Here is a 25,983-nt window from a genome sequence, read left to right as displayed (position 1 = left end):
AGGGAAGAACATTTTAAGGAGGAATTATCATCAGTAAACTAGACAACATGAGAACAAATGAATGACCACTGGAGGAAGTTAAGTAGGTCACCAGCAAATTTCGGTGGCAGGAGCAGAATCCACCAAGTGTGGAGACTGCCTAGAGAGAGAAGGCTAAAGTATATTATAGCAGTACTTTCGGATTGATAAGGGAAGAAGCTGAGAAAGGAAAAGGCTTGAAAAAAAGAGGAGGGGTATTTGAGACCCATCCTAGCAAGCAGTTATCTTACACAGCTTTGAGTGACTGGAAGAAGTGATTTGAGCCCCGTTTATTTCTTAGCTACTCACTAATCTCCAAGCCTCAATTACCACCTGGGAAGTGGGCGGGGAGGGGGAGGTGGAGGAAGGTATATAGTGTTCATTATCGGACCCAAATTTTGCTTCAGCAGCTTTAGGCAAGGCTTCTACAAGTGTATAAACTCTAACTTTCCACCCCTTACCTACCGCCCCAACAAAACCACGCCATTCCAGTTCGCTTCTTTGCAATCTGGAAAAACTAAGCAGATCTACAGTGCCCAAGCCCAGTGCCAGGAACCGTTCTCGGAGCTGGCCTGCTTTAACCTGGGGTGCTCGGCTCTGGGGCGAGCAAACCCGACAGTTTCCCGAGGTCGGCGCCCCGGTCCTCCCACGACGCTCAGGCTTTGCCTTCTGTGGCCTTCGGTGGCGACATCAACTCCCACATGCAGCGCAGGGAAACAAGCCTACTCAGGAAAAAGCTCGCCCTTGTTTTGGCCCCTATGCCGGCTGCAGCAAGCCTCCATTACCCTACTCCTGCGCCGTACTTCCCTCGGGAAAATGAAAGCTAGTGCCTTTAGCTGAAGCAAAGGGGCGTGACCCACTCTTTTTACTACGCAAAGGGAAAAAGCAGAGCCTACTCTGGACAGTGAAGAGGAGGAGTTGCTTCCCCTAGTTGCCAGGAGGCCCCGCCCAAACCCGCCTCCTAGCGCCAGGGACTACATTTCCTAAGGGCCTCCGCGGCCCCGAGGGACCGACCCGTCCACTCTCCCGCTCACACTGGCGGTGACTGGCTTCCCGGAGGAGGGCGGGGCCTGCCCCAGCCAATAGATGAGGGGCTCGTTACGGCGGCGGAAGCAGCCGCGCTGGGCTCAGTGGTGGAGAGCAGAGTGGTCGCAGCCCCGCGGTGGCGGCAGCGGCAGCGGCAGCGGCAGCAGGTCCAAATCTAAGAACGTCGGCCCCGCAGGCTGAGAACGCACGGGAAAAAGCTCGAGGCTGCGCGGTGGCCACTCGGCGCAGTGCCTAGGTAATGGCGGGACGGGCTCCGGGGAGTGGAGGGGAGGAGACGAGGGGGCGGGGCGGCAGAGCCGGGCTGCATCGTCCCTCCCGCTGAGTGTCCCCGGAGAGAGACAGCGGTGCCACATCTCCCGCGCCTCAGATACAGGCTCAGTGGCGAGCGGGCACGGCAGTTGGGCGGGCGGCAGAGGCCGGGTGTCCTGCAGCAAGAAAGGAAGAGACGCTAGGTTGGTTCAGGCGGTGTAGGCCTTGGTGTGGAAGCGGAGCGGCCGGGGAGGGAGGCCAGCAGGCAGCCGGGGAGTTTTGGCTCCCTGAGCAGTTTAAAGTGACTCTCCACATCCGGGCCCTGCGCCCGCAGCTTTTAGACCCCTACGGAGGCGGGCCCTTCCTGCTCTCCGCCCTACCTTACCGGGAACACTAGTCTTCCACTGCCATTGGCTTCGTCTCGAGGGGGTTGGAATTGCCACGGTGAGGCTCGCGCCTGATTGGCTGGCAGTCCACAGGAGGGTGGGGCGAGGTCTGAGCGCGCAGGTCGCGGCGGATTGGGGCCAGCCCGCGAGTGACGCGCCGGTCAGGGGGCCAATGGGCGGGCAGGGGAGTTAGGGGTCTGTACGGACCTAGCGGCGTCCGGGTGTACTGGTGAGCGGGCGAGGGGCTGGACAGCGGCCCGTCGGAGGCGCGCTTCGAGCTCTGTCCGAGACTCCAGAGCCCCCCCGCAGCCACCAAGATGGGCCCTCCGTGGCACCCCCAGCCCGGCGAGATGGAAGCGGGAGCGGCGGGCGGTGGCTGCAGGTAAAGAGACCCACAGTTTGTCCTGGGGCTCCCAGGAACGCCTATTCCCCGCCCCCAGGCGTAGTTTTTGAGACCCAAAATGTCTGGAAACCTCTGCTCCGATTTCAGCGGGGGACTTTGGGGTGGGGTGGGGTTGCGGTGAATGGGGTTGTCCTTAGAGGGGAAAGTGGGGGTTGTTTTAAGACAAGGCGGTGAAGGTTTTGGGCCCCTTAGTCTCAGTGGGGGTCTGAAAGGAGGGGAAGGAAATTTGTAAAGTGAGGCCTGTGCAGAAAAGAGCATTCGAGAAGTCCTTTTGGATTAGGCCTTATAGTAAGGTTTCTGCTTCTTTCTTAGGACAGGGCACCTCCCCTCAAATTCCTCCTAAGACGTACTGATGACAGTGCTGTTTACCTTGGAGTGCGGGTTAAGCCTTACAGAGGGGTTTGACATTTTCCATAAAACTTTAGACAGATACATATTTATTGTGTTCATGTTTGTAGCTGTTGTAAAGGATTCTCTGTTGACTTCTGGTGTGGCATCCCACGAGTATTTATGCAGGGTCAGTATAAACGTCTCCAACACCATATAAATGATTTTACTATTAGTTGAACTTAATATATCCAGAAATTACAGAGTTGAAAACATTTGTGCACTGTATATTGGTCACTAGTAATTCAGACAAACGATGCTGCATTTGCTTCTGAGGGAATATATGAGTACTAAAGATGGTTTAATTTTTCGTTATAGATTCTAATCTCAGAATCCAGTAATAACTATGTGACTGTATGCACTGCAGGTGGAAATGAGTTCTCAACAGTTTCCTCGCTTAGGAACCCCTTCCACTGGGCTAAGCCAGGCTCCTTCACAGATTGCAAACAGTGGTTCTGCAGGATTGGTAAACCCAGCAGCTGCAGGTGAGACTTGTGATATTCTATGTTGTTCCTGATTTACGAATATTGCCAGTTTTCTAATTAGCAAATTCCATTTGGGATTTTAATAAGTACTGGGTTATCAAATTTAAAGAAATGATATATTACAATTCTTATTTAAATTTAAACATGACTTTTTTCTTCCTGTTTTAATCTCTTCTGTCACATGTACTAGAGTATATATGAAAGTTATAGTAAAGCATACCTATAAGAATTATTTTTTAAATGTGCTAATGTCTTCTCATTTAGTTAAAGCCCAGAGATACGGCAGTAAGAACTCAAAAGTATATAAGGAATAGAGCTTGCTTTAGAGACCAGGGAAACTGCTAAACATCCTACCTACAATATGCAGGGCAATCCCCCACAACGAATATTTCAGTTGAATTAACAGTGCTGAAGTTGAAGAACTCTAAATAGTCTTGTTCTCTCTAGATTTAAAAAAAAAAAAAAAAAAGAGCACTGCAAAGTTGAAAAAAGTGCTTCCTTTTCTATTTCTTTTTCTTCACTCTCTGACTGCTATGTTTGTTATCATGGTATATGGTAACACTCTATACTCATTGTTCAAACCAGGAACTCAGGCACCATGTTTAATTACGGTATCTCTGTTTCTTGCCTATGAACTATGGCCCTTTTTCTAATGTTCCAGCCTCATTTTCCTTTGCTTTGCTTCCCTTCTGCCAACTCAGTTTTTGTTACAAATACATATTAGTTACATTTAGTCTTGAAGTAACTTGAAGCTACTCTATGTTTCCTGTATAATAGTAGCTACTCAGATTTTCTGAACCCATGATAAAAAGCTCTCACCTTTCTTGACCTTGAGAATTTACACATGCGTTCTGTTCCTTTTGCCACAATCTTCCTTTTCCTTTCCACACTCATGTATCTGGGTAATTCCATGTTCTTGAGGTTTTGAGTCAGATGTCACTGTCTCTAGGAAGCCTTTGCTGACTCCCATCATCCACAATTGAGGGTAGGACCCCCTAGAATGAAAACCAGGATCATATTTGTCTCATACACTTTTGTATGTTTTATACTTGGCTGCAGCATAGGGCACAAAGTAGTGGTCAATAAGATCTTGTAGAGCCACTTAAAAATTCCTTACTCCTTAAATAATTTTGACACTATTCTTGGCCTAAGTTCACAACAGAATAATTTAAAAGAGCATAGCTAAGGAGAATATTTTTGAACATTTCTTCTTTACAAGGAATTACGTTGCTTATTTTAAAAGTTGTTAGCAATATAATTGCTCTCAAATTTTGATGAGAAGAAAATCATTGACTTAGACCAAAATTATCTATAATTTCATTTCTGATAGAGTGTTTTGTCAGTTGCTCAAGTAAACAAACAAAAGAAGGTTTCTTTAAGCAATACTTCCTATTGCTCTCATCAGAAGTAGTTTGGGAGCCTGAGCATATCAGGACTTCAAATATACTTCTGAACTTCCAAGTTCAGAATTAAAGATTACAACAATTCTCTACTCCTTCAAGATTCTTTTATAGTAAAAATAAGCTGAAATTGAGAACTACAAATGTCTGGAAGGAAATGATAAACGGTTCCAAAAATAGCTTAATGGGAGATAGTACATTATGTGATTTTTTTTTTTTTAATCCTTGTGGAGGATATATGTAATTGATTTTATTTATTATTTTGGAGAAGGGTTATTTTTTAAAAGTAATTTTTTATTGTATTTCTTCCCATTACCATTTACCTCCTTATACCCTCTGCCCCACTCATTCACCACACTGTTGTTCATGTCCATGAGTCCCTTTGCTTTTTTGCTTAATCCTTCTACCTCCTCTCTCCCCACTGCCCTGCCCAGAGATACCTGCCTGCTCTCTCTCAGTCTGTTTCTACTTGTTCAGTGTATTCATAGACTCCACATATGAGTGAAATTATATGGTATTTGTTTTTTATCTGACTGGCTTATTTCTTGTCACATAATATTCTCCAGGTCCATCCATACTGTTGCAAAGGGTAAAATTTTCTTTTTTATGGCTGAGGAGTATTGCACTGTGTAAATGTCCCATAATTCTTTTATCCACTCATCTACTGATGGATCCTTGGGCTGCTTCCACATCTTGGCCATTGTAAATAATACTGCAGTGAATATAGGGGTGCACATAATACTTCCAAATTAGTGTTTTGGGTTTCTTTGGGTAACTTCCCAGAAGTGGAGTTGTTGAGTCATAAGGCAGTTCCATTTTTCATTTTTTGAAGTACCTCCTTACTGTGTTCCACAATGGCTTTGCCAATCTGCATTCTTACCAAGTGCAGAAGGGTTCCTCTTTCACTAAACATCCTTGACAGCTGTTGTTTGTTGATTTATTGATGATAGCCATTCATACTAGTGTGAGGTGGTATATCATTGTGATTTTAATTTTCATTTCTCTGATTATTAGAGACATTGAGCATCTTTTCATATATATATATAGGCCCATCAGTATGTCCTCTTTGGAGAAGTGTCTGTTCAGATCCTTTGCTCATTTTTTAAAAGGATTGTTTGTTTTCTTGGTGTTGAGTTTTATAGCAGATTTTGCAATTTTGCACTTCTGTGATGGCTAGTGATTATGAGCATCCTTTCATAGGTCTCTGGGCCCCGTGTATGTCCTCCTTGGAGAAGTGTCCGTTAGGTCCTTTGCCCATTTTTTAACTGGATTGTTTGTCTTCTTGGAGTGGAGTCGTGTCAGTTCTTTATATATTTTGGAGATCAAACCCTTGTCCAAGGTATCAGTGGCAGATATATTTTCCCATATGGTTGGTTCCCTTTTCATTTTGCTGATATTTTCTTCGGCTATGCAGAAGCTTCTTTTGATGAAGTTCGATTTGTTTATTCTTTCCTTTATGTCCCTTGCCCAAGGGACATATCAGTGAAAATATTGCTGCGTGGAATATCTGAGAGTTTCCTGCCTATGTTCTCCTCTAGGACTTTTATGGTGTCACAACTTATATTTAAGCCTTTTATCCACCTCGAGTTTATTTTTGTGTATGGTGTAAGTTGGTGGTCAGATTTCAATTTTTGCATGTAGCTGTCAAGCTCTGCCCAACACCATTTGTTGAAGAGGGAATTTTTGCTCCATTTTAAGCTTCTGCACCCTTTGTCAAATATTAATTGACCATAGAGACATGGGTTTATTTCTGGGCTCTCTATTCTTTTCCATTGATATTTGGTGTCCGTTCTTATGCAAGTACCAGACTGTTTGGTTAGAATGGCCTTTTAATATGATTTGATATCAGGTATTGTGATCCCTCCTATTTTGTTCTTTTTGAAAATTGCTGTGGCTATTTAGGGTCATTTATGGTCCTATTTAAATTTTTTAAATGTTCTATATCTGTGAAATATGTCATTGGTATTTAATAGGGATTAAGTTGAATTTATAAATTCCTTTGGGTAGTATGGACATTGTGATGATGTTGATTCTTCTAATCCATGAACACAGTACATGCTTGTGTTTATTTGTGTCTTCCTTAATTTCTTTCTTCAGTCTTGTGTAATTTTCTGCATACAGGTCTTTTACCTCCCTGGTTAAGTTTATTCCTAAGTACTTAATTTTCTTGTTGCTATAGCAAAGGAGATATTTTCCCAGATTTCTGATTCTGATGTTTCATTGTTGGTACACAAAAATACCTTCGATTTCTGAATATTGACGTTGTATCACTGTTTTCGCAAATTTACTTATTAGGTCAAATAGTTTTTTGGTGGAATCTATGGGGTTTTCTATGTACAGTATCATGTCATCTGCAAACAATGACAGTTTTACTTCCTCCTTTCCAATTTGCATCCCTTTTATTTCTTTTTCCTGTCTGATTACTATAGCTAGGACTTCCAATACTATGTGTGAGTAGAAGTGGTGAAAGCGGACAACCTTGTCTTGTTCCTGATCTTAGTGGGAAAGGTTTTAGTTTTTGCCTGTTGAGTATGATGTTGCCTGTTTGGCTGTAGGTTTTTCACATATGGCCTTTATTATGTTGAGTTATGCTCCCTTTATTCCCATTTTGTTGAGTGTTTTTATCATAAACAGATGCTGTACCTTATCAAATGCTTTTCCCATATCTATTAATATGATCATGTTATTTTTGTCTTTCCTTTTATGTGATGTTTTACATTTACTGATTTGTGAATATTGAACCATCCTTGCATCCCTGGGATGAAATTTTCCTTCTTCTTAAAGCAAGTCCTTTAACATCTGTTGCAATACTGGTTTGGTGGTAATGAATTCCTTTAGGCCCCCCCCCCTTTTTTTTTTTGGTCTGAGAAGCTCTATTTCTCCTTCAATTTTAAATGATAGCCTTGCTGGGTAAAGTAGCCTTAGTTGTAGGTGTTTGCTTTTTATCACCTTGATATATAATCTCTTCTGGCCTGAAATGTTTCTGTCGATAAATCAGATGATAGTTTAATGAGAGCTACTTGAAGGTAACTAACTGTTTCTCTCTTGTGGCTTTTAAGGTTCGCTCCTTGTCTTTAATCTTTGCCATTTTAATTATGATGTGTCCTGGTGTGGGCCTCTTTGGGTCCTTCTGGTTTGAGACTCTCTTCACTTCCTGGACTTGTTTGTCTTTTTCCTTCACCAAGTTAGGGAATGTTTTGGTCATTATTTCTTCATATAGGTTCTCAATCCCTTGCTCACTCTTCTCCTGGTATTGTCATGATGCGGATGTTGTTATACTTCATGTCCCAAATGTTTTTAAACTCTTCTCATTTTTTTAAAATTCTTTTTTTCTTTTTGCTGCTCTGCATGGGTCTTTTTTTACCTTGTCTTCCAGATTGTTGATTCGATCCTCCTCATTATCTAGCCTACTCTTAATTACTTCCAGTGTATTATTTATTTCAGATATTGTAGTCTTTATTTCTGTCTGGTCCTTTTTTTTCTGGTTTCTATGTCTTTTTTCATGCTGTTAAGTAGCCTCATAATCATTACACTAAACTGTTTATCTGATAAATTACTTGCCTCCATTTCATTTAGTAGTTCTTCTGGAGAATTCTCTTATTCTTTCATTTGGGGCATGTTCCTTTGTTTTCCCATTTTGGCTACCTCTTTGTATTTGTTTATATGTATTAGGTAGATTGACAAATACTAATGCAGACCTATGTAGTCAGATGCTACCTACAACTGTCCCGGGGCAACCTATTTGGAATTATTAGTGATCCATAGCTTATGGCTCCCTCTGCTGGGCCTGCGTGTGTGCAGAGGAACCTGCTTATTGATTTTAGAGAGAAGGAGGCAGGGGATGGGGTGGGGGAGGAGAACAAGAGAGCACATACATATCATTCTGAGAAAGAAACATTGATTGGGTGCTTCCTACATGCACCCCAAACAGGGATTGAACCCTCAACCTAGGTATGTTTCCTGACTAGGAATTTAACCTGCAGCCGTTTTGGTGTATGGGATGACATTTCAAACACCTGAGCACCCAGCCAAGACTGAATGAAATTGTCTGAAATCAAAATCTCCTGAAGAAATAGATTTGGGGGGAAGTTATGAAATCTTCATTTCCCTTAAAATTTTAATTAGGGGAAAATTGTTTGGACAATGGGGAAGGTTAAAAGTGAATTGACAATGGAAAAAGAAATGTAAAAACTTTTTATTCATAAACAACATGTTCATATGTGCAGAACATTCTACAGAGTGTTTGTAAAAAGTTGTTAGAACTAATAAGTGAAATTAGTAATGTTTACAAGATAAAAGTTTAATATGCAAACATGAATTCTGTTTACTACCAATGAAAAATTAAATTTTAAAAATATCAGTTATAGTGGCATCAAAAAAAAAAGGCCCATGTAAAACTTAGGGACATGTTAACAAAATATGTGTAAGACCTAGGATTAGAAGACTATGTAAAACATTGCTGAGAGAAATTAAGGATCTAGATGAAAGAAAAAGATCTGTCAAGTTCATGGATTGGAAAACTCAGTATTTTTAAGGTAACAGTTCTAGCAAAGGGATCTATAGATTGAAAGAAATTCTAATCAAAATCCCATTAGGCTCTTTTGTAAAAATTGACAGCTTGAATCTAAAATTAACATGGAAACCGAAGGGCCTGGAATGGCCAAATCAATTTTGACCAAAAAAAAAGAAATTTGGAGAACTGTGCTACGTTACTTCAAGCCTTGCTATAAAGCAACAGTAATCAAGACAGTGTGATTTTGTCATAAAGATAGAACTATAGATCATTGGAAAAAATAGAGGAACCAGAAGTAGACCCACACATAATGCTCAGTTGGTTTTTGACAAAAGGACATAGGTAATTCAATAGATAAGTGACAGTTTTTTCAACAAAATAGTGCTAGAACATGAGAATATCCGTATAGAAAAAAAGAACCTTGACCATTACCTTCATCATACACAAAAGTTAACTCAGAATGTATTATCATTGACCTAAAATGAAAATTAAAATTTCAGAGTAAAATTGGAGAAACAGTTTGCTACCTTAGAGTAAGCAAAAGTTGCCTAAGTCATAAAAAATAGTAATTATGAAGAAGCATTGAAACATTAAAAATAACTGCTTATTAAGACACCATTAACAAAATAAAAAGGCAGGCCACAGACTGAGAGAAGTCATTTGCAGTAAATGTATCTGCAAAAGACTTATAACCTGAATATATAAAGAATTCATGTAACTCAATAGTAAAAAGACAGCCTGATTTTATTTTGGGGTTTGTTTGTTTGTTTTTTTTTTTTTTGTAATTGGCAAAATATTTGAAGAGACATGTCACCAAAGACCCTATTTAAATGCCAAATAAGCACATAAAAGATACTCAGCAGAATTAACCTTCAGAGCAGTATAAATTAAGACCAAAAGGAGAAACTACTACACATCCACTGGAATGACTCAAATTAAAAGACCAACAATACCAAGGTTTGATGTGTCTATGGAACAAGTAGAACTCATATACTATTGGTAGAAATGCAAAATAATCTAGCCACTTTGGGGAACAGTTTGCAGTATTTTATACATGTAAACATGACTTTAGTATACAAACCAGTAATCTCATTCATAGATATTTACCCAAAACAGATGAAAATAAGTCTTATATACAACTTACCCGTCAATGTTCATAGAACCATTATTCATAATAGCCAAAAACCAGAAACAAGATAAGCAGTTTGGTTTATCCATACAATGGAATACTAAGCAATAAAAAGGAACACACTTACCAGTATGGATGAACCTCAGAAACACCCTAAGAGAAAAAAGTTACACAAGGGACCATGTATTGTATGATTCTATTTATATGAAATTTTAAAAAAGACAAAGCTGTGATGATAGAAAGCAGATTGGTGGTTTGTAAGGAGCAGGTGTTGGGAGGAAGGGAATTCACTACAAAAGGGCATGAGTGAGCTTGTTAGAGTAAAGGAAAATGTTCTATATCATGATTGTGGTGTGGTTACAGTACTGTGTACTCTTATGAAAATTTAATTTTATACAAGGAATTAGTAGCTTTTATGTGTAAATTGAACCTCAGTAAAGCTGATTAAAAATGGATGAAAGATATGAACATACATTTCACAAAGAAAGATATATATGAATAGCCTATGATCACATAAAAAAGTTCAGCATTACATCATCATGGAAATGCTCATTAAAACCACAATGAGATACCCAAGTGCATGCTACGTAGAATGTGTGTGTATCAAGAACTGGTGAAGATGAGGAGCAACTGGGATTCTGTAATACACTGCTAGTGTGAACAAAATATCACAACTACTTTGAAAAGTACTTTGACAGTTTTATAGAAAATTAAACATCTACCCAACCATTCTGCCCCTAGGTTGTTGGTGGGAGTGTTTGTAATAAAAATCATTGTTTTCTCTACTCTTAGAGTAGCCATTTTATATTATGTAAATTATAACTCAATAAAGTAGTTTTAAAAATCAAAATTTAAAAATAACGAATAACCTGGGAAAGAAGTCAAGATATAGCAGAATGTTAAATATACATTAACCTCTTAACTTAGCACTTGTACTTTGGGGAATTTTTTCTTGAGATCATTGAACAAGGACTCAAAGTATATATGGATATTCATCCCAGAGATTTTGTTAAGCAAAAATTTGGAAATAACCCAAAAGCTCATCAGTGACATAAAAAGCAAATAGCACATCTATGCAGTGGAATTCCATTTAGCATTTTAAATGATGCAGTATTATATTCCATATCTCTCAGCAATTTTATTCCTAAGTATACATTCAACATAGATGGGTCATATGTTCACCAAAAGACATGTGCAAGAATATTGCTAGCACTGCCATTCACAATAGCAAAAACTGAAAACTAGCTAAATGTGTATTAACAGTAAAATGAAGAATTTTGTTTTATTTCTGCAATGGCATACTATACTGTGTTTGAAAGATCTGTATGTTACCTGCGGTAACATGGATGAATCTCATACCTATAAGTGAAAAGAGCAAGACACAACAGGGGGGTAACATTTGTTATGAGTTTATTTCTATAAAGTTCAAAAATAGACAATAGTAAACTATAGAATTAGCAGTAGGTGAATATACTTAGGAGGGCTAGGGACTGGAATCAGGCTGAATAGAGGGTTTCTGGGGAACTAGGAATACTTTGCTTCTTCATCTGGGCGCTAGTTACTCAGTTGTATTCAGTTTGTGAAAGTGTCATTGAGCTGTACAGTTAACACTTGTGTGTTCTTCTTTATGAAGGTTTTAGTTCATTTGGGTGGGCTTTTATTTATTTAAATTAAAAAGGTGAGAAGCATCTGAAGTTTTACCAAAATATTAACCGCTTGTGCCTTTGGGAGCACTTTTACTTTCTAGTTTTGTAAATAATTAAAAATTTATTTCATAAATATCTTTATGCTCAGAAAAAGGATGCTAGTATTAGGTTTGGTAAATGATTGACAAGAATTAATTAATATTTTTACAAACTATCTTCTTTCATTACATTAGTTCCTTGCTTTTATAATTTTTATAATTTTTAAATAAATTATAAAAGAGTATATAGTGAAAAGTCTCTCTGCCATCCCTGTCCCCCAGTCCTCCACTTTCTTTCCCTTTAGGCAAGCAAGATACTTTTGGAGATATGTTATCCATATATGTTAGGGTGTATTTTACATACTTCTTCACTGTTCTCTACCTTTTTTAAATCTGTATTTTTCATAATATATGTTACAGATTTTTCCATAAGAGTACTTAAAAGACTTCCTTGTTATATTTTCATAGTTGCATGGTAGTTTATTGTGGGAATATACCATAATGTATATAGCCCTTCTCCTCTTGATGAACATGTAGGTTTTTTTCAGTTTCTTTACTAGTATAAAAATGCTGAAATGAATAACCTTGTACATAAGTCATTTTAAACACACATGCTATTTATCTATGGTATACATCCTTACTGGTGGAGTTGTTGGACCTAAAAGGGAGGGAGTTTTGTAATAATGACAGAGATTGCCTTGTTCACTCTGTAGGAATTTGGACTGAGAAATTTGTTTTGAGAAATATGTCCCTGGACTTAAGAACTATGCTTAAATTATCTTATTAATGTTAGGTTTTTATAAATTTTTGAATACACATTTCAAGTGAAGTTGTTTTGCATTGCACTTTCAACAGTTTGAGCTGATTTTAGATAGTTGTCAGGTCCTTTGTTCATAGGAGTGGGAAAGCCACAGTATCTAAAACAAGTCCTGCGTTTCACAGGTGTGACTGTTGGATATGATACCCATTAGGGGAATCTTTTTTTTTATTACCTTTTTATTCTTTTTTTTATTTATTTTAATTTATTTTTTCAAATACTTTAGTCTCTGCCTACCACCCACCACTTGCCCTTGCCCCCTCCCTCCTTCCCTCCCTCAGCTAATCCCCTTTGGTTTTGTCCATGAGTCCTTGCTATATGTTCCTTGATTTTCCCCTTCCCTTTCTTTTCCCCGCCACACCCCCTCCTTCCCTCTCGTCTCTGTTGATTTCTTTTCCTTTCAGTGTTGCTGGTCTTATTTTCCTTGCATCTTTGTATTGTTGGTTAGGTTCCGCTTATAAGTGAGATCATATGGTATTTGTCTTTCGCCCCCTGGCTTATTTCGCTTAGCGTAATGCTCTCCAGTTCCATCCATGCTGTCGCGAAGTTTAGTAGTTCTTTTTTTCTTTCTGCTGCGTAGTATTCCATTGTGTATATGTACCATAATTTTTTGATCCAATCATCTACTGGTGGACATTTAGGTTGCTTCCAACACTTGACTATTGTCAGTTGTGCTGCTATGAACATTGGGGTGCATAGGTTCTTTTGTATTGGCGTTTTGGTATTCTTAGGGTATAGTCCCAGCAGGGGAATCACTGGATCAAAAGGCAGTTCCATTTTCGGCTTTTTGAGGAAATCCCACACTGCTTTCCACAGTGGCCGCACCAGCCTGCATTCCCACCAGCAGCGTCCTAGGGTTCCCTTTTCTCCACAGCCTCGCCAGCACCTGTTGTTTGTGGATCTGTTTATGATGGCCATTCTGACCGGTGTGAGGTGGTACCTCATGGTGGTTTTGATCTTCATTTCTCTGATGGCTAGTGATGCTGAGCATCCTTTCAAATGCCTCTGGGCCCTCTGTATCTCCTCCTTGGAAAAGCGTCTGCCCAGGTCCTTTGCCCATTTTTTGATTGGATCGTTTGTCTTCTTGGAGTGGAGTCGAGTGAGTTCTTTATATATCTTGGAGATCGAACCTCTATCTGATGTATCATTAGCGAATATATTTTCCCATACCGTTGGCTCCCTTTTCATTTTTGTTATGATGTTTTCTTTAGCCGTGCAGAAGCTTCTTATTTTGATGAGGTCCCAATTTGTTTATTCTTTTCCTTTATGTCCCTTGCTTTAGGAGACATATCAGTGAAAAAAATTGCTGCGTGGGATATCTGAGAGTTTCCTGCCAGTGTTCTCCTCTAGGACTTTTATGGTGTTGCGACTTACATTTAAGTCTTTTATCCATCTTGAGTTTGCTTTTGTGTTCGATGTCAGCTGATGACCCAATTTCAATTTTTTGCGTGTAGCCGTCCAGCAAACCATTTGTTGGAGAGGCTCTTCTCCAACACCATTTGTTGAAGAGGCTATTATTGCTCCATTTTATGCTTCTGCCCCCTTTGTCAACTATTAGTTGCCCATATAGACCTGGGCTTATTTCTGGGCTTTCTATGCTGTTCCACTGGTGTATGGGTCTGTTCTTGTGCCAGTACCAGATTGTTTTGAGTATTGTGGCTTTGTAGTAGAGTTTGATGTCCGGTATTGTGATCCCTCGTACTTTGTTGTTCTTTCTCAAAATTGCTGAGGCGATTCGGGGACGTTTACGGGTCCATGTAAATTTTTGAAATGTCTGTTCTATTTCTGTGAAATATGTCATTGGTATCTTAATAGGGATTGGGTTGAATCTATAAATTGCTTTGGGTAGTATGGACATTTTGATGATACTAATTCTTCCAATCCATGAGCACGATATATGCTTCCATTTATTAGTGTCTTCCTTAATTTCTTTCTTCAATGTTGTATAGTTTTCTGCGTTCAGGTCTTTTACCTCCTTGGTTAAATTTATTCCTAGGTACTTTATTTTTCTTCTTGCTATATCGAATGGTATTTTTTTTCTGATTTCTTCTTCTTCTATGTCATTGCTGGTGTACAAAAATGCCTTTGATTTCTGAATATTGACTTTGTATCCTGCTGTTTTGTCAAATTCACTTATTAGGTTGAGGGGTTTTTTGGTAGAGGCTACAGGGTTCTCTATGTACACTATCATGTCATCTGCAAACAATGATAGCTTTACTTCCTCCTTTCCTATTTGGATGCCTTTTATCTCTTTCTCTTGTCTTACCGCTGTGGCTAGGACTTCCAGTACGATGTTGAAAAGAAGCGGTAAAAGCGGACGTCCTTGTCATGTTCCCGATCTTAGTGGGAAAGCTTTCAGTCTTTGCCCGCTGAGTATGATGTTGGCTGTAGGTTTTTCATATATGGCCTTTATTACGTTGAGGAATGCCCCATTTATTCCCATTTTGCTGAGTGTTTTGATCATAAATGGGTGCTGTACCTTATCGAATGTTTTTCTGCATCTATCGAGATGATCATGTGGTTTTTGTCTCGTCTTTTATTTATGTGATGTATCACGTTTATTGACTTGCGTATATTGAACCATCCCTGCATGCCTGGGATGAATCCCACTTGTCGTGGTGGATAATCTTTTTAATGTATTGCTGGATGCAATTTGCCAATATTTTGTTGAGGATTTTAGCATCTATGTTCATCAGCGAAATTGGCCTGTAGTTTTCTTTCTTTGTAGGGTCTTTATCTGGTTTGGGGATCAGGGTGATGCTGGCCTCATAAAAGGAGTCTGGGTGTCTTCCCTCCTCTTGGATTTTTTGGAATAGTCTGAGAAGGACAGGGGTTAGCTCTTCCTTAAATGTTTTGTATGCTGGGAGTTTCTTGATGACTGCTTCAATTTCCCCAGCTGTTATCAGTCCGTTCAAGCTTTCTGTTTCTTCCTCCTTCAGTGTTGGAAGATTATACTTTTTCTAGAAATTTGTCCACTTCATCAAGGTTTTCAAATTTCTTGGCATATAATTGTTCATAGTAGTTTCTGACGATCCTTTGTATTTCTGTGGTATCAGTTGTTATTTCTCCTCTTTCGTTTCCGATATTATTAATTTGGGTCCTCTCCCCTTTTTTCTTGATGAGTCTGCTTAAAGGCTTGTCGATTTTATTTATCTTTTCAAAGCACCAGCTTCTGGATTGGTTGATCCTCTGAATTGTTTTTTTCGTCTCTATGTCATTCAGTTCTGCTCTCATCTTGACTATTTCCTTCCTTCTACTTGCTCTGGGATTTATTCGTTGTTGTTTCTCCAGCTCTTGAAGTTGTAGTGTTAGGTCTTTTATTTGAAATGTTTCTATCTTTTTTAGGTAAGCCTGTATTGCTATGAACTTCCGTGAGGACCGCCTGTGCTGTGTCCCATCGGTTTTGGACTGTTGTGTGTTCATTTTCATTTGTTTCCAGAAATTTTTTGATTTCTTCTCTTATCTCATTATTGACCCATTCATTGTTTAACAGTCTACTGTTCAGTCTCCATGAGTTTGCGAGTTTTTGAAGTTTCTCTTTGAGGTTGATTTCCAGTTTCAAGCCCTTGTGGTCCGAGAAAAAGCTTGGTATTATTCCAATTTTCCTGAATTTGCTGAGGTTTGCTTTGTGTCCTATCATGTGGTCTATCTTTGAAAAACTTCCATGAGCATTTGAAAAGAATGTGTATTTTGCTTCTTTGGGATGTAAGGTTCTATCTATGTCAGTTAAGTCTCTTTGATTCAGTGCGTCATTCAGCTCCACAATATCCTTGTTGATGTTTTGTTTGGAAGATCTGTCCATTTTTGACAGTGGCGTGTTGAAATCGCCTACTATCAGTGTGTTGCTGTCCATATCTTTTTTGAAGTCATCCAACAATTTCCTTAAAAACTTGGGGGCTCCTCTATTGGGAGCATATAAGTTTACAACGTTGATGTCTTCTTGATAGATTCTTCCTTTAAGTATTATAAAGTGCCCCTCTGGGTCTCTTTTTATGGCCTTTGTTTTGAAATCTACTTTGTCTGATACAAGTATGGCAACCCCGGCCTTTTTCTCTTGCCCATTTGCTTGGAATATTTTTTTCTATCCCTTTACTTTCCATCTGTGTAGGTGTCTTGCTCTGAGGTGGGTCTGTTGTAGGCAGCATATGTGTGGGTCATGTTTTCTTATCCATTCAGCTACCCTGTGTCTTTTGATTGGGGCATTTAGTCCATTCACATTGAGAGATATTACTGATAGAATCTTACTCATCTTTTCTCTTTGTACCTGTGCTCCTCTCTCTCTCATTCTTTTCCTTCATCTGCTTAAACCAGTCCCCTTAGCATATCTTGGAGTGCTGGTTTGGTAGAGATGTATTCTTTTAGCCTTCTCTTGTCTGGGAAACTCCGTATTTCCCCTTCTATTTTAATGGAGAGCCTTGCTGGGTAGAGCAGCCTTGGCTGTAGGCCCTTGCTTTTCATGACTTGGCATATTTGTTGCCATTCCCTTCTGGCTTGTAGTGTTTCTGTTGAGAAGTCAGCTCCTAGGCGTATGGGGGCCCCCTTGTATGTTACTTTCTCCTTCTCCCTTGCTGCCTTGAGGATTCTCTCTTTGTCTTTGATAGTTGCCATTTTAGTGACGATGTGTCTTGGAGTGGACCTCCTTGAGTCCCTCTTGAGTGGGGTCCTCTGTGCCTCCTGGATCCATGAGAGCCTTTCTCTCCGCAAATTAGGGAAATTTTCCATCATTACTTTTTCGAGGAGGTTCTCTATCCCTTGCTCCTCTTCTTCTCCTTCTGGTATCCCTATTATACAGATATTATTGCGTTTCAGGTTGTGCTGCATTTCCCTAAATGCCTCTTCATTCTTTTTGAGTCTTTTTTCCATTTCTTGTTCTTTCTGCGAGCTTTTTTCTACCTTATCCTCCATCTCACTGATTCGGTCCTCGGCTTCATCCAGCCTGCTTTGGATTCCTTCTCCTGTGTTCTTCAATTCAGAAATGGTATTCTTCCTATCCTCTTGTGTCTTCTTGATAGTTTCTATGTCCTTTTCCAGGTTGATATAGTTTGTGGTAAGATCCTGATAGTTTCTCTGCAGTTTCTCATAGTTAATTTTGAGCTGGCTGAGCTCATTGAGCTTCCTTAGAGCCATTGTTTTGAATTCAATATCTGATAGTTCCCTTACCTCTATTTCATTTAGCTCTCTCTGTGGGAGTCCCCTTTTCCACTCATTTCGGGGGGGACTTCTTTTCTTCCCATTTTTGTGAGAGTCTGTTAAGTAATTTACTTACTTATTTATTTATTTTTGCTTCTGCTTCAATTGGGCTGTCTAGATTTCCTGACTTTGTGGATTAAACTTCTATGGTAGTAGGTGGGTCTTTTTATTTATTTATTTATTTATTTATTTATTTATTTATTTATTTATTTATTTATTTTCCCCTTTACTTTTCTTTCTGAGCCTGCCTCTGATGATGTCAGTTGTTGACCCTATATGACCTTGGGTTGTTTGTTTGAGCCTTCCAGGAGTCTACTGTCCCATCAGGGGAATCTTAATGTGTAGATTCTACGTTAAGAAAATCTTGCAAGGAAATAGTCAGTTTATTAACCCTGAAACCTAACTTCAAATGCTATTCTTATATGTGCTGGTACGTTAATTAATACTGGAATATATGACATGCTCTTTTATCCTTAATGTCTTCATTAGTCAATGATGAACCTAGTCGAGATGCTGAAGTCACTGCCAGGGAGCACATGGGTACCAACAGCTCCCTCCAGTCTCGTGAAGAGAAGCAAGAGCCTGTTGTGGTAAGGCCTTATCCACAGGTGCAGATGTTGTCTACACACCATGCTGTTGCATCGGGCACCCCTGTCACCGTGACAGCCCCACCAGCACATCTGACACCTGCAGTGCCACTCTCATTTTCGGAGGGACTTATGAAGGTAATGGTGAGGCTTAAAATTCACATAGAATCACAGCTAAAGAGTGGCTGTAATATTTCTGACAATTTTCACCAAGTCTTAGGCTATATCCCAGGACCATAATTTGTTTTGTTTGTTTTAATCTATCAGTTCAGCTCTTCTCTGTAATTCAGAGGTCTGCCGTTCTGCGGTGCCTAGTCTTATGCTGCTGGGCTTTTGGCATCACTTGGTCTTTTCTAATACCCATTTGACATTGATCTTATTAGAGTAATAAGCCTGCTAGCTCAGTTTTTATCTTGGGGTGGTACTCTTCTCTAGGGTTTCAATAGTTTGCTAATTTGGGGTATCTTAGACTTTTGCCTTGTGTATTATTTGTGGTTATATTTCAGTTATTGGGAGTTTTTCTTTCTTCTGCCCAAACTTCGGAGAGGCAGCATTGTATAGAAGAATGTTGGCTGTGAGCCATACAGATCTGAGCTTTATTCCCAGTTATAGTTGCTGTTTGTGTGCCTTTGAGTAAGTGACTTGGACTTGTTTTGCATGTTTCCTCATCTGTACAATGGAAATGTTACTACTTCAGTGGAAAAGACATGATGATGAGAGATAAAACAAATAAGGCTTCTGACATCTCTCCTGGCAGTCTCCAGGGTTGGTTTGTGTACTTTTAACTTTAGAATAAAATGCATCATTAGTAAAAAGCTATTGCTATGTTTCATGTGGTTTTCTATTTGCAGCCACCTCCGAAGCCCACCATGCCTAGCCGTCCCATTGCTCCTGCTCCACCTTCTACCTTGTCACTTTCCCCCAAGGTTCCAGGGCAGGTTACCGTTACCATGGAGAGTAGCATCCCTCAAGCTTCAGCCATTCCTGTGGCAACAATCAGTGGACAACAGGTTTTTTTCCTCTTAATTTACTGATTTTCAAACTGTGATGCCAGAGTGTTTGTTGTTATTTATTGAATGCCAGCAGTACATTAGGCACAGTTGTTGTTACCCAGCCTATCCAGTGGGGAGATCCTACCACTTACCACCTACCAGACAAATCTCCAAAGACGGAGTTTGGTGGAAATGAAAGCAATCTTTTATTTAACAATCAAATAATTTTAAGTAATGGCAAGTTTTTGCCTAAAATATCTGGGTAGTGAAAGTAAGGGAAAAGAAGAAGTCAGAGCATGACATCCAAAGTAGCTATTTAAATGTTTGTCATCACAACTACTTACATAGGTTCAGGAGCTGGAAATAACACAAAAACAAAAATCTTTTCACAGTACTAACTCTTATCAACAAGGTCTCTGCCAGCTCACTTCCAGGTTGCACCAGGAGCCTCTTTTCCCACCCAAAAGTATCATAAACATAGGTGGCTTGGCTGGTCTCCAGGTACTGTAGCTCCAGACAGCTTTTGGAGCCTGTGCCTCCAGGTCTCCGCTCACAGGCCCACACTGGCCACCTTTGGCAGGCCCACTGGCTACCATTGACAAGTCCCCCATTGGCGGAGGGAAAAGAACCAACTAACTTTTTCCTTCCTGGCGTGCTCCATTTAAAAGTCATCTCTCAGCCCTGGCTGGTGTGGCTCAGTAAATTGAGTGCTGGACTGTAAAGTAAGGGGTTGCTGGTTTGATTCCCATTCAGGGCCCGTGCCTGGGTTGCAGGCCAGGTCCCCAGTAGTGGGTGTATGAGAGGCAACCACACATTGATGTTTCTCTCCCTCCCTTCCCTTTGCTCTAAAAATAAATAAATAAAAATCTCTAAAAGTTCTCTCTCAGAAGCCCATGAGTGCAAAAAGCCAGCGGGAGTATCCAACTTTCCAACCAATGAGAGCCAGTGTTGGCTTTGTTTACCTTTGTCTCTCTTCTGGCTTCCATGTTAGGCAAGGGGGCAAGTCTCCTGTTAACACATGTTCTGCATAAACTCCCTTCTCTGGCAGCCCCTCCCTTCATAGGGGGGGCAGGATGCTTCTAACCTTCACTTCAGGGTTTTCTCCCTGCTCCCTGCCTTCTTTTGGCAATTTGACCTGACCCATTATATGCTAAATAAACAGTCATTCATATCATTCATACATGCAAAAGAAAGATAGTAGATTTCAGAGAGAAGGATAGAAACTGGGAGTAAAACCAATATACACAGTGGTCTTTGTCATTTAGCCAGTAGGTATTGCGCATCTGCTGTGTGTGAGGAACTACCTTGTGTTTGAAATACAAATCTAGATAAGAAAGTCCATATCCTTGAGTTCAGAGTCCAGTTATGCTTGGTTATAGGTTCAAAATTCTGGTGGGGCCCTAGAAATTCTGGTGGGCCCTAAATTCTGTTTGGAACATCATCCTGTAAACCAAAAGGTTGTGGGTTTGATTCGCAGTCTGCGTTCATTCCTAGGTTATGGGTTAGGTTCCTGCTTGGGGCTGATACAGGAGGCAACCAATCAATGTTTCCTTCTCACATCAATGTGTGTCTCTCTCTCCCCTTAAGAAACAAAAATATATCCCTGGGCGAGGGTCTGGGGGAAGGAATAGATGACTGCAGTGGCGTCAAAGGAAATAGTGTGGATAGGAGAAAATAAGATTTTGGCCAAGATACAAAACAAGTAAAAGACTAATACTGAAGATGACAGTGCCTGAAAGTACAGTCAATTGTGTCATCTGTTATAGGGATCTAGCAACTAGCTAGTTGATACGTCCTCACAATCACTTAACCATATGCTTGCTGGCACAGATCATCATGCAATATGCTGTGTAAGAAAGCTAAATGTCCTTTCCCTTGGGTTACTCAACTACCTGAAAGGGACAACCTGACCCACATTTGGAGGCAGCTGACTTCTAGAAGCAGTGTCTAAGCACCAGTAGCTAAGCACATAAGACAACATTGCATCCTGTTTGTTGCAGGGCCATCCCAGTAACCTGCATCATATCATGACCACAAATGTACAGATGTCTATTATCCGCAGCAGTGCTCCTGGGCCTCCTCTTCACATTGGAGCTTCTCATTTACCTCGAGGTAAAGACTACCCATTTTGTTCAAACTCTTGAGATGTAACATACATTTGGTAGAAGATAATGGTTACACACAGTATATCCAGAATCAGCTTATTAAAGTTTGAGGACAGCAGAAATAAGCAGTATACATTTTTAGCCATGTACACGGGTGTGTATGTGTGTGAACAGCAATTCAAATTTCTAATGTGGTTTAAAAATTCTCCTTTTTAATGAGGAACTCCTCAAGGCTATGATAGCTGAAACATGGTCTTCATCTAAAAGAAATTTTTTTTATTGTACTTTTTCCCATTACCATTTATTTCCCCTATACCCTCTTTACCTCCACATATTCCCTCACTCCACTCCTGCAATTATCACACTGTTGTCCGTATCCATCAGTTCTTTTTGTTTTTCTCTTCACCCCTCTACCGCCTAATACTCCCCCGAGCTGTCTTCATTTTTAATAAAATAAGTTGCAAATATTAATACTGAATATGTTTAAAGTGATAACAGCTACTCAGAATTTTTTCACAAACATAGCAATAAGATGAACTTATTCTTAGTTCTAATAGGTTGTGAGGTATTAAATTTAATGAGTTTTCTCAACTACTTGGTCAAAATTTGTTAGCTTCTAGTGGAGAGTATAAAAATCATTGCTTACAAAATTAGATTAACATATACAAAACCAGGCTTACTTGGTCTCACAGTGAGATTGGCAGACAGGAAGGGTCTGTGTAAAATGAAAACCATTTTCTTGAATATACTGAGACATTTGCCTTTTTCACAGTGTTGACATTTGCACTGATGGTACAGAGGCAGTGGTGGTTTAGATGAGCTCTCACTGTCTGGAGGTTAAACTGCTGGAGCCTTGGCCTGAACCAGGGCAGTGGCACCACACTGGGCTGTTCATTGTGTGCTTCACTGCTACATACTTACAGTTGCAAAAACAAGAAACGTCCAGTTTTATTGAAGAATGTTTTTGAAGAAGCAGTACAGACTAATAAACTTACTAAATTTCAACACTGCAGTGTACATGTTCTTAATTTTCTGTGTGATGAAGTTAGTAGATACACATAAAGCAATTCCGCTGGATACTGACATTGAGTTTTAGAAATTCTGATCATTTTTCCAGGGAATGTAATGAGAACTATGTAAATTTTTAGTGTACTTACGAAAAAATTATTTTTCCAGGTGCAGCTGCTGCTGCTGTGATGTCTAGTTCTAAAGTAACCACAGTCTTGAGGCCTACTTCCCAGTTGCCAAATACTGCTACAGCTCAGCCAGCAGTCCAGCACATCATTCACCAGCCAATCCAGGTACATCTAGCATCTGAGCAGTCAGCCAGTAAGGACAAAGTACATACTCTGAGTCATTCATTCTGATAGACACTGTGAGAGTCTTCTGACTTCAGTGAATTTCAGTCTAGTTGCTAGGATGTTGGGAAGGTTGAATTGTATACAGTGTCATGTGATCCACTCTAGGAATTTAGAACAGGTGGTAAGAAGGCTCTTTGTTAGGATGAGTGTGGTAAGGGGGATTCAGAGAAGTAAAGAGGTAGTGAAGGGGGCAATACTATGAACAGTGGCAAGGAAGATGGTGATGATTATATACAATGTTTAGTAAAGGCTAGTTTGAACTGAGGGGTTCTGATTTGGATAGGGGTTTATAAACCTCCTAAATATTTTATGCACATATGTATACCTTTTGAGGAAGACATTCCATGCCTTTCAACATTTTTCTCAGGTAAATTTGTGGCCTCAGCACTACTGAGGTATAATGTTATTACTCAGTGATATTGTGGTGTCTCTAAATTCGAAACTCTAAGATACTGAGTGTAAACTTGATTTTGTACACTGCAGAGAGCTAATAATTTTTTTGAATGCAGTAGTGTATGATCAGAGAAATAACGGTGAAAGATTAACCTACCTCAATTACACGTAGGAGGTGGAAATTCAAATACCTTTGGGAGTGCATCATTGGTGGTATAGTGATGAGCATAGCTGCCATCCAGCTGCCTTTGAGGACAAGATGTACGTATGAAACAGCTGACTTTAAGGGAAAGTACCGATTAGCACATTAGGTGGTACATGTCCAAGCTAGAGCTTTCAGATTAAAACAGAAGAGCTTGCCTGCTAACACAACACATTTGGAAACTGATTAGGCCTCCCCCAAGACATGGAGCCTCACTAGTGAATAAGATAGTGCAGCAGTCCAATTTTGAGACAAGTTGTAACAGTACATACAATAGGTAAGAGGTTGAAAGGTGAAAGAAAGAGATCAAGAATGGGCAGAGTTTGCAGATTTAACACATGTAATAAGGTCAGAAAAGAGGAACTACTAAGAACTCAGATGAATAGAAGAATTGACAGTGTACAAGCAGGTGAAGCCCAGTGTGGAACTCATTTATCAGGTGAAGATTTTACACACAGATGTAGTGGTAAGGGAAGTATTTCCATGTGAAAACATCTAAAAATATCTGGGCACCCTGAGTCATCTGTCAGCAAAGAATACTACTAGCATGTGTTTCCCTGTACTGTGCTGACTTAGATGGCCTGAGAGTTAACAGGTGTGCCAGTGGCTGAGTATAGGCCCTCTGTGTAAAGCACTGATTGTGTGGTGATGTAAAACATCTACACCACGACCAGCAACCTACCTGTGGGAATTCTAGATCTCAAGGGGTAGATCCCAGTTTGAACTAAAAGAATACAATTTTGCGTCCAGTTATATTTGGAAAGAAGGGACTTGTGTATTATTACCCCAAACTCGATTTTTTTAAAAAACAGTTACTACTCTTGTTTTCATAACAACCTATCCGAAGAGAAAATTCCTTAATAAGAATGGCAAGAATTTACTATCATTTGGATAGTAACATACTTAAGACCCAAGTTTCAAATTTTCCTTTCAGTGTTCGTTTTACTATATTTTGCTTTTTGTTTTAAAATGAAATATTTTTTCTCATGGTAGTCTCGTCCACCTGTGACCACCTCTAACACCATCCCTCCTGCTGTGGTAGCAACTGTCTCAGCCACCAGAGCTCAGTCTCCAGTCATCACTACAACAGCAGCACATGCCACTGACTCAACACTTAGGTATGTTTGGGGGCTTGATGATAGAGTCATCCTGCCATCCTCCCTTCTGTCCCTTTTTTCTTTCTTTCTTTTATTCCTTCATTTAATGGAACAAATACTTACTGAGCTTTTTAAAATTTTTTTTAAATGCACTATGTGGTGTTCTCGATAGGGAGGATAAAACAAATAATCCTGCCTCAGAGTTTCTATTTTTAGGGTCTGGAGACCTACAATAGATATGTATATATACTTTTTTACTTGTTGTTTTTTTATTTTTTTGTATTCAAGTAATTCTTTTTTTTTTAAATTTATAAATCATGTTTACTCCATTACAGTTGTCTCAATTTTTACCCCTTTACCCCCCTCCACTCACCTCACCCTCATTCCCCACTCCCACAGTCAATTCCCACTCTGTTATCCATGTCCATGGGTCAGTCATACATGTTCTTTGTCTAGTCCCTTCCCCTTCTTTCCACCATTGTCCTCTTTCCCCATCCCCTCTGGTCACTTTGAGCCTGCTCCGTGTTTCTGTGCCTGTGGTTTATTTTGTCCATTAGTTTATTTTGTTGAATAGAGTCCACTTATAGGTGAGATCATATGGTATTTGTCTTTCATCAACTGGCTTATTTCACTTAGCTTAATATTCTCCAGTTCCGTCCATGGTGTCACAAAAGGTAGAAGTTCCATCTCTCTCTCTCTCTCTCTCTCTCCCTCTCTCTCTCTCTTTCTTAAATGCAGATTTTATTTATTTTTTTAAATGTCAAATTGTAAAATATTTTAAAAAATTTAAAACCATTATAAAGTCTCAGCAATTAAAGCAACATGACACCAGCACAGAAATAATCAAGTAGATCAATGAAATATAATGAACATTCTAGAGACAAATGTATATATCTGTCTAACAATATGATTAAGTTGATATTTCAAATCAATGGGTAAAATAAGGCTTATTCAACAAATAAGATGCATGACCACTATTACTTGAAATAAAACCAATATAGAGCCCTATTTCACACATTATACAAGAAATATTCAGGTGAGTTAAAAATCAATATGTAGACTCTAAGGAGTTTTAAAAGAAAATAGAACTAATATTTTTCATAACCCGAAGGAAAATATTCAAACCCAGACACTATAGTAATATACATATAAAAGGTGAAAGGACAAGGGATAGAATAGAAAAGTATTTGCAACACATCTAAAACATGGTTAATAGGTTTTTTTTGTAGTTGTTAAATATAATTTTATTGATTATGCTATTGCAGTTCTCCCACTTTCTTTCTCCCCATTATTCCCTTCCACACTGCATAGCCCCTCCCCCCAGCCTATCCCCCACCCCGCCCTGACCCTTAGTTCATGTCCATGGGTCTTATATATAAGTTCTTTGGCTTCTTCATTTCCTATGTTATTCTCTCTTTTTTTTTTTTCTTCCAAATACATTTGTCTCTGCCTACCCCCTACCACTTGCCCTTGCCCCCTCCCTCCTTCCCTCCCTCAGCTAATCCCCTTTGGTTTTGTCCATGAGTCCTTGCTATATG

General features: G+C 39.7%; 1 protein-coding gene across 9 annotated transcripts in view; it reads left to right on the top strand.

Annotated features, from left to right (window-relative positions):
• Nucleotides 1–1,142: 1,142 nt before the first annotated feature.
• The window catches only part of SAP130 (Sin3A associated protein 130), a 103,005-nt gene continuing 78,164 nt past the window's right edge, over nucleotides 1,143–25,983 (top strand). For 5 of the 9 annotated variants that reach the window (XM_054575067.1, XM_054575070.1, XM_054575066.1 and 2 more), the window contains exons 1-7: nucleotides 1,143–1,300; nucleotides 2,858–2,975; nucleotides 18,198–18,433; nucleotides 19,147–19,305; nucleotides 21,288–21,399; nucleotides 22,569–22,693; nucleotides 24,342–24,466. In XM_054575067.1, the coding sequence (XP_054431042.1) occupies nucleotides 2,864–2,975; nucleotides 18,198–18,433; nucleotides 19,147–19,305; nucleotides 21,288–21,399; nucleotides 22,569–22,693; nucleotides 24,342–24,466 (869 nt within the window). In that variant the 5' untranslated portion in view covers nucleotides 1,143–1,300; nucleotides 2,858–2,863. Of the gene's footprint in view, nucleotides 1,301–1,925; nucleotides 2,083–2,850; nucleotides 2,976–18,197; nucleotides 18,434–18,905; nucleotides 18,929–19,146; nucleotides 19,306–21,287; nucleotides 21,400–22,568; nucleotides 22,694–24,341; nucleotides 24,467–25,983 lie in introns of those variants that run through there. The other 4 variants (XM_054575068.1, XM_054575072.1, XM_054575073.1 and 1 more) reach the window with 4 other exon arrangements.

Source organism: Pteronotus mesoamericanus, unplaced genomic scaffold (assembly GCF_021234165.1).
Source record: "Pteronotus mesoamericanus isolate MK-2021 breed Mesoamerican mustached bat unplaced genomic scaffold, CSHL_Meso_final contig_27, whole genome shotgun sequence".
NCBI classification, from domain to species: Eukaryota; Metazoa; Chordata; class Mammalia; order Chiroptera; family Mormoopidae; genus Pteronotus; species Pteronotus mesoamericanus.
The sequence above is the reverse complement of the archived record's forward strand: the minus strand, read 5'-3'. Positions and strand labels throughout refer to the sequence as shown.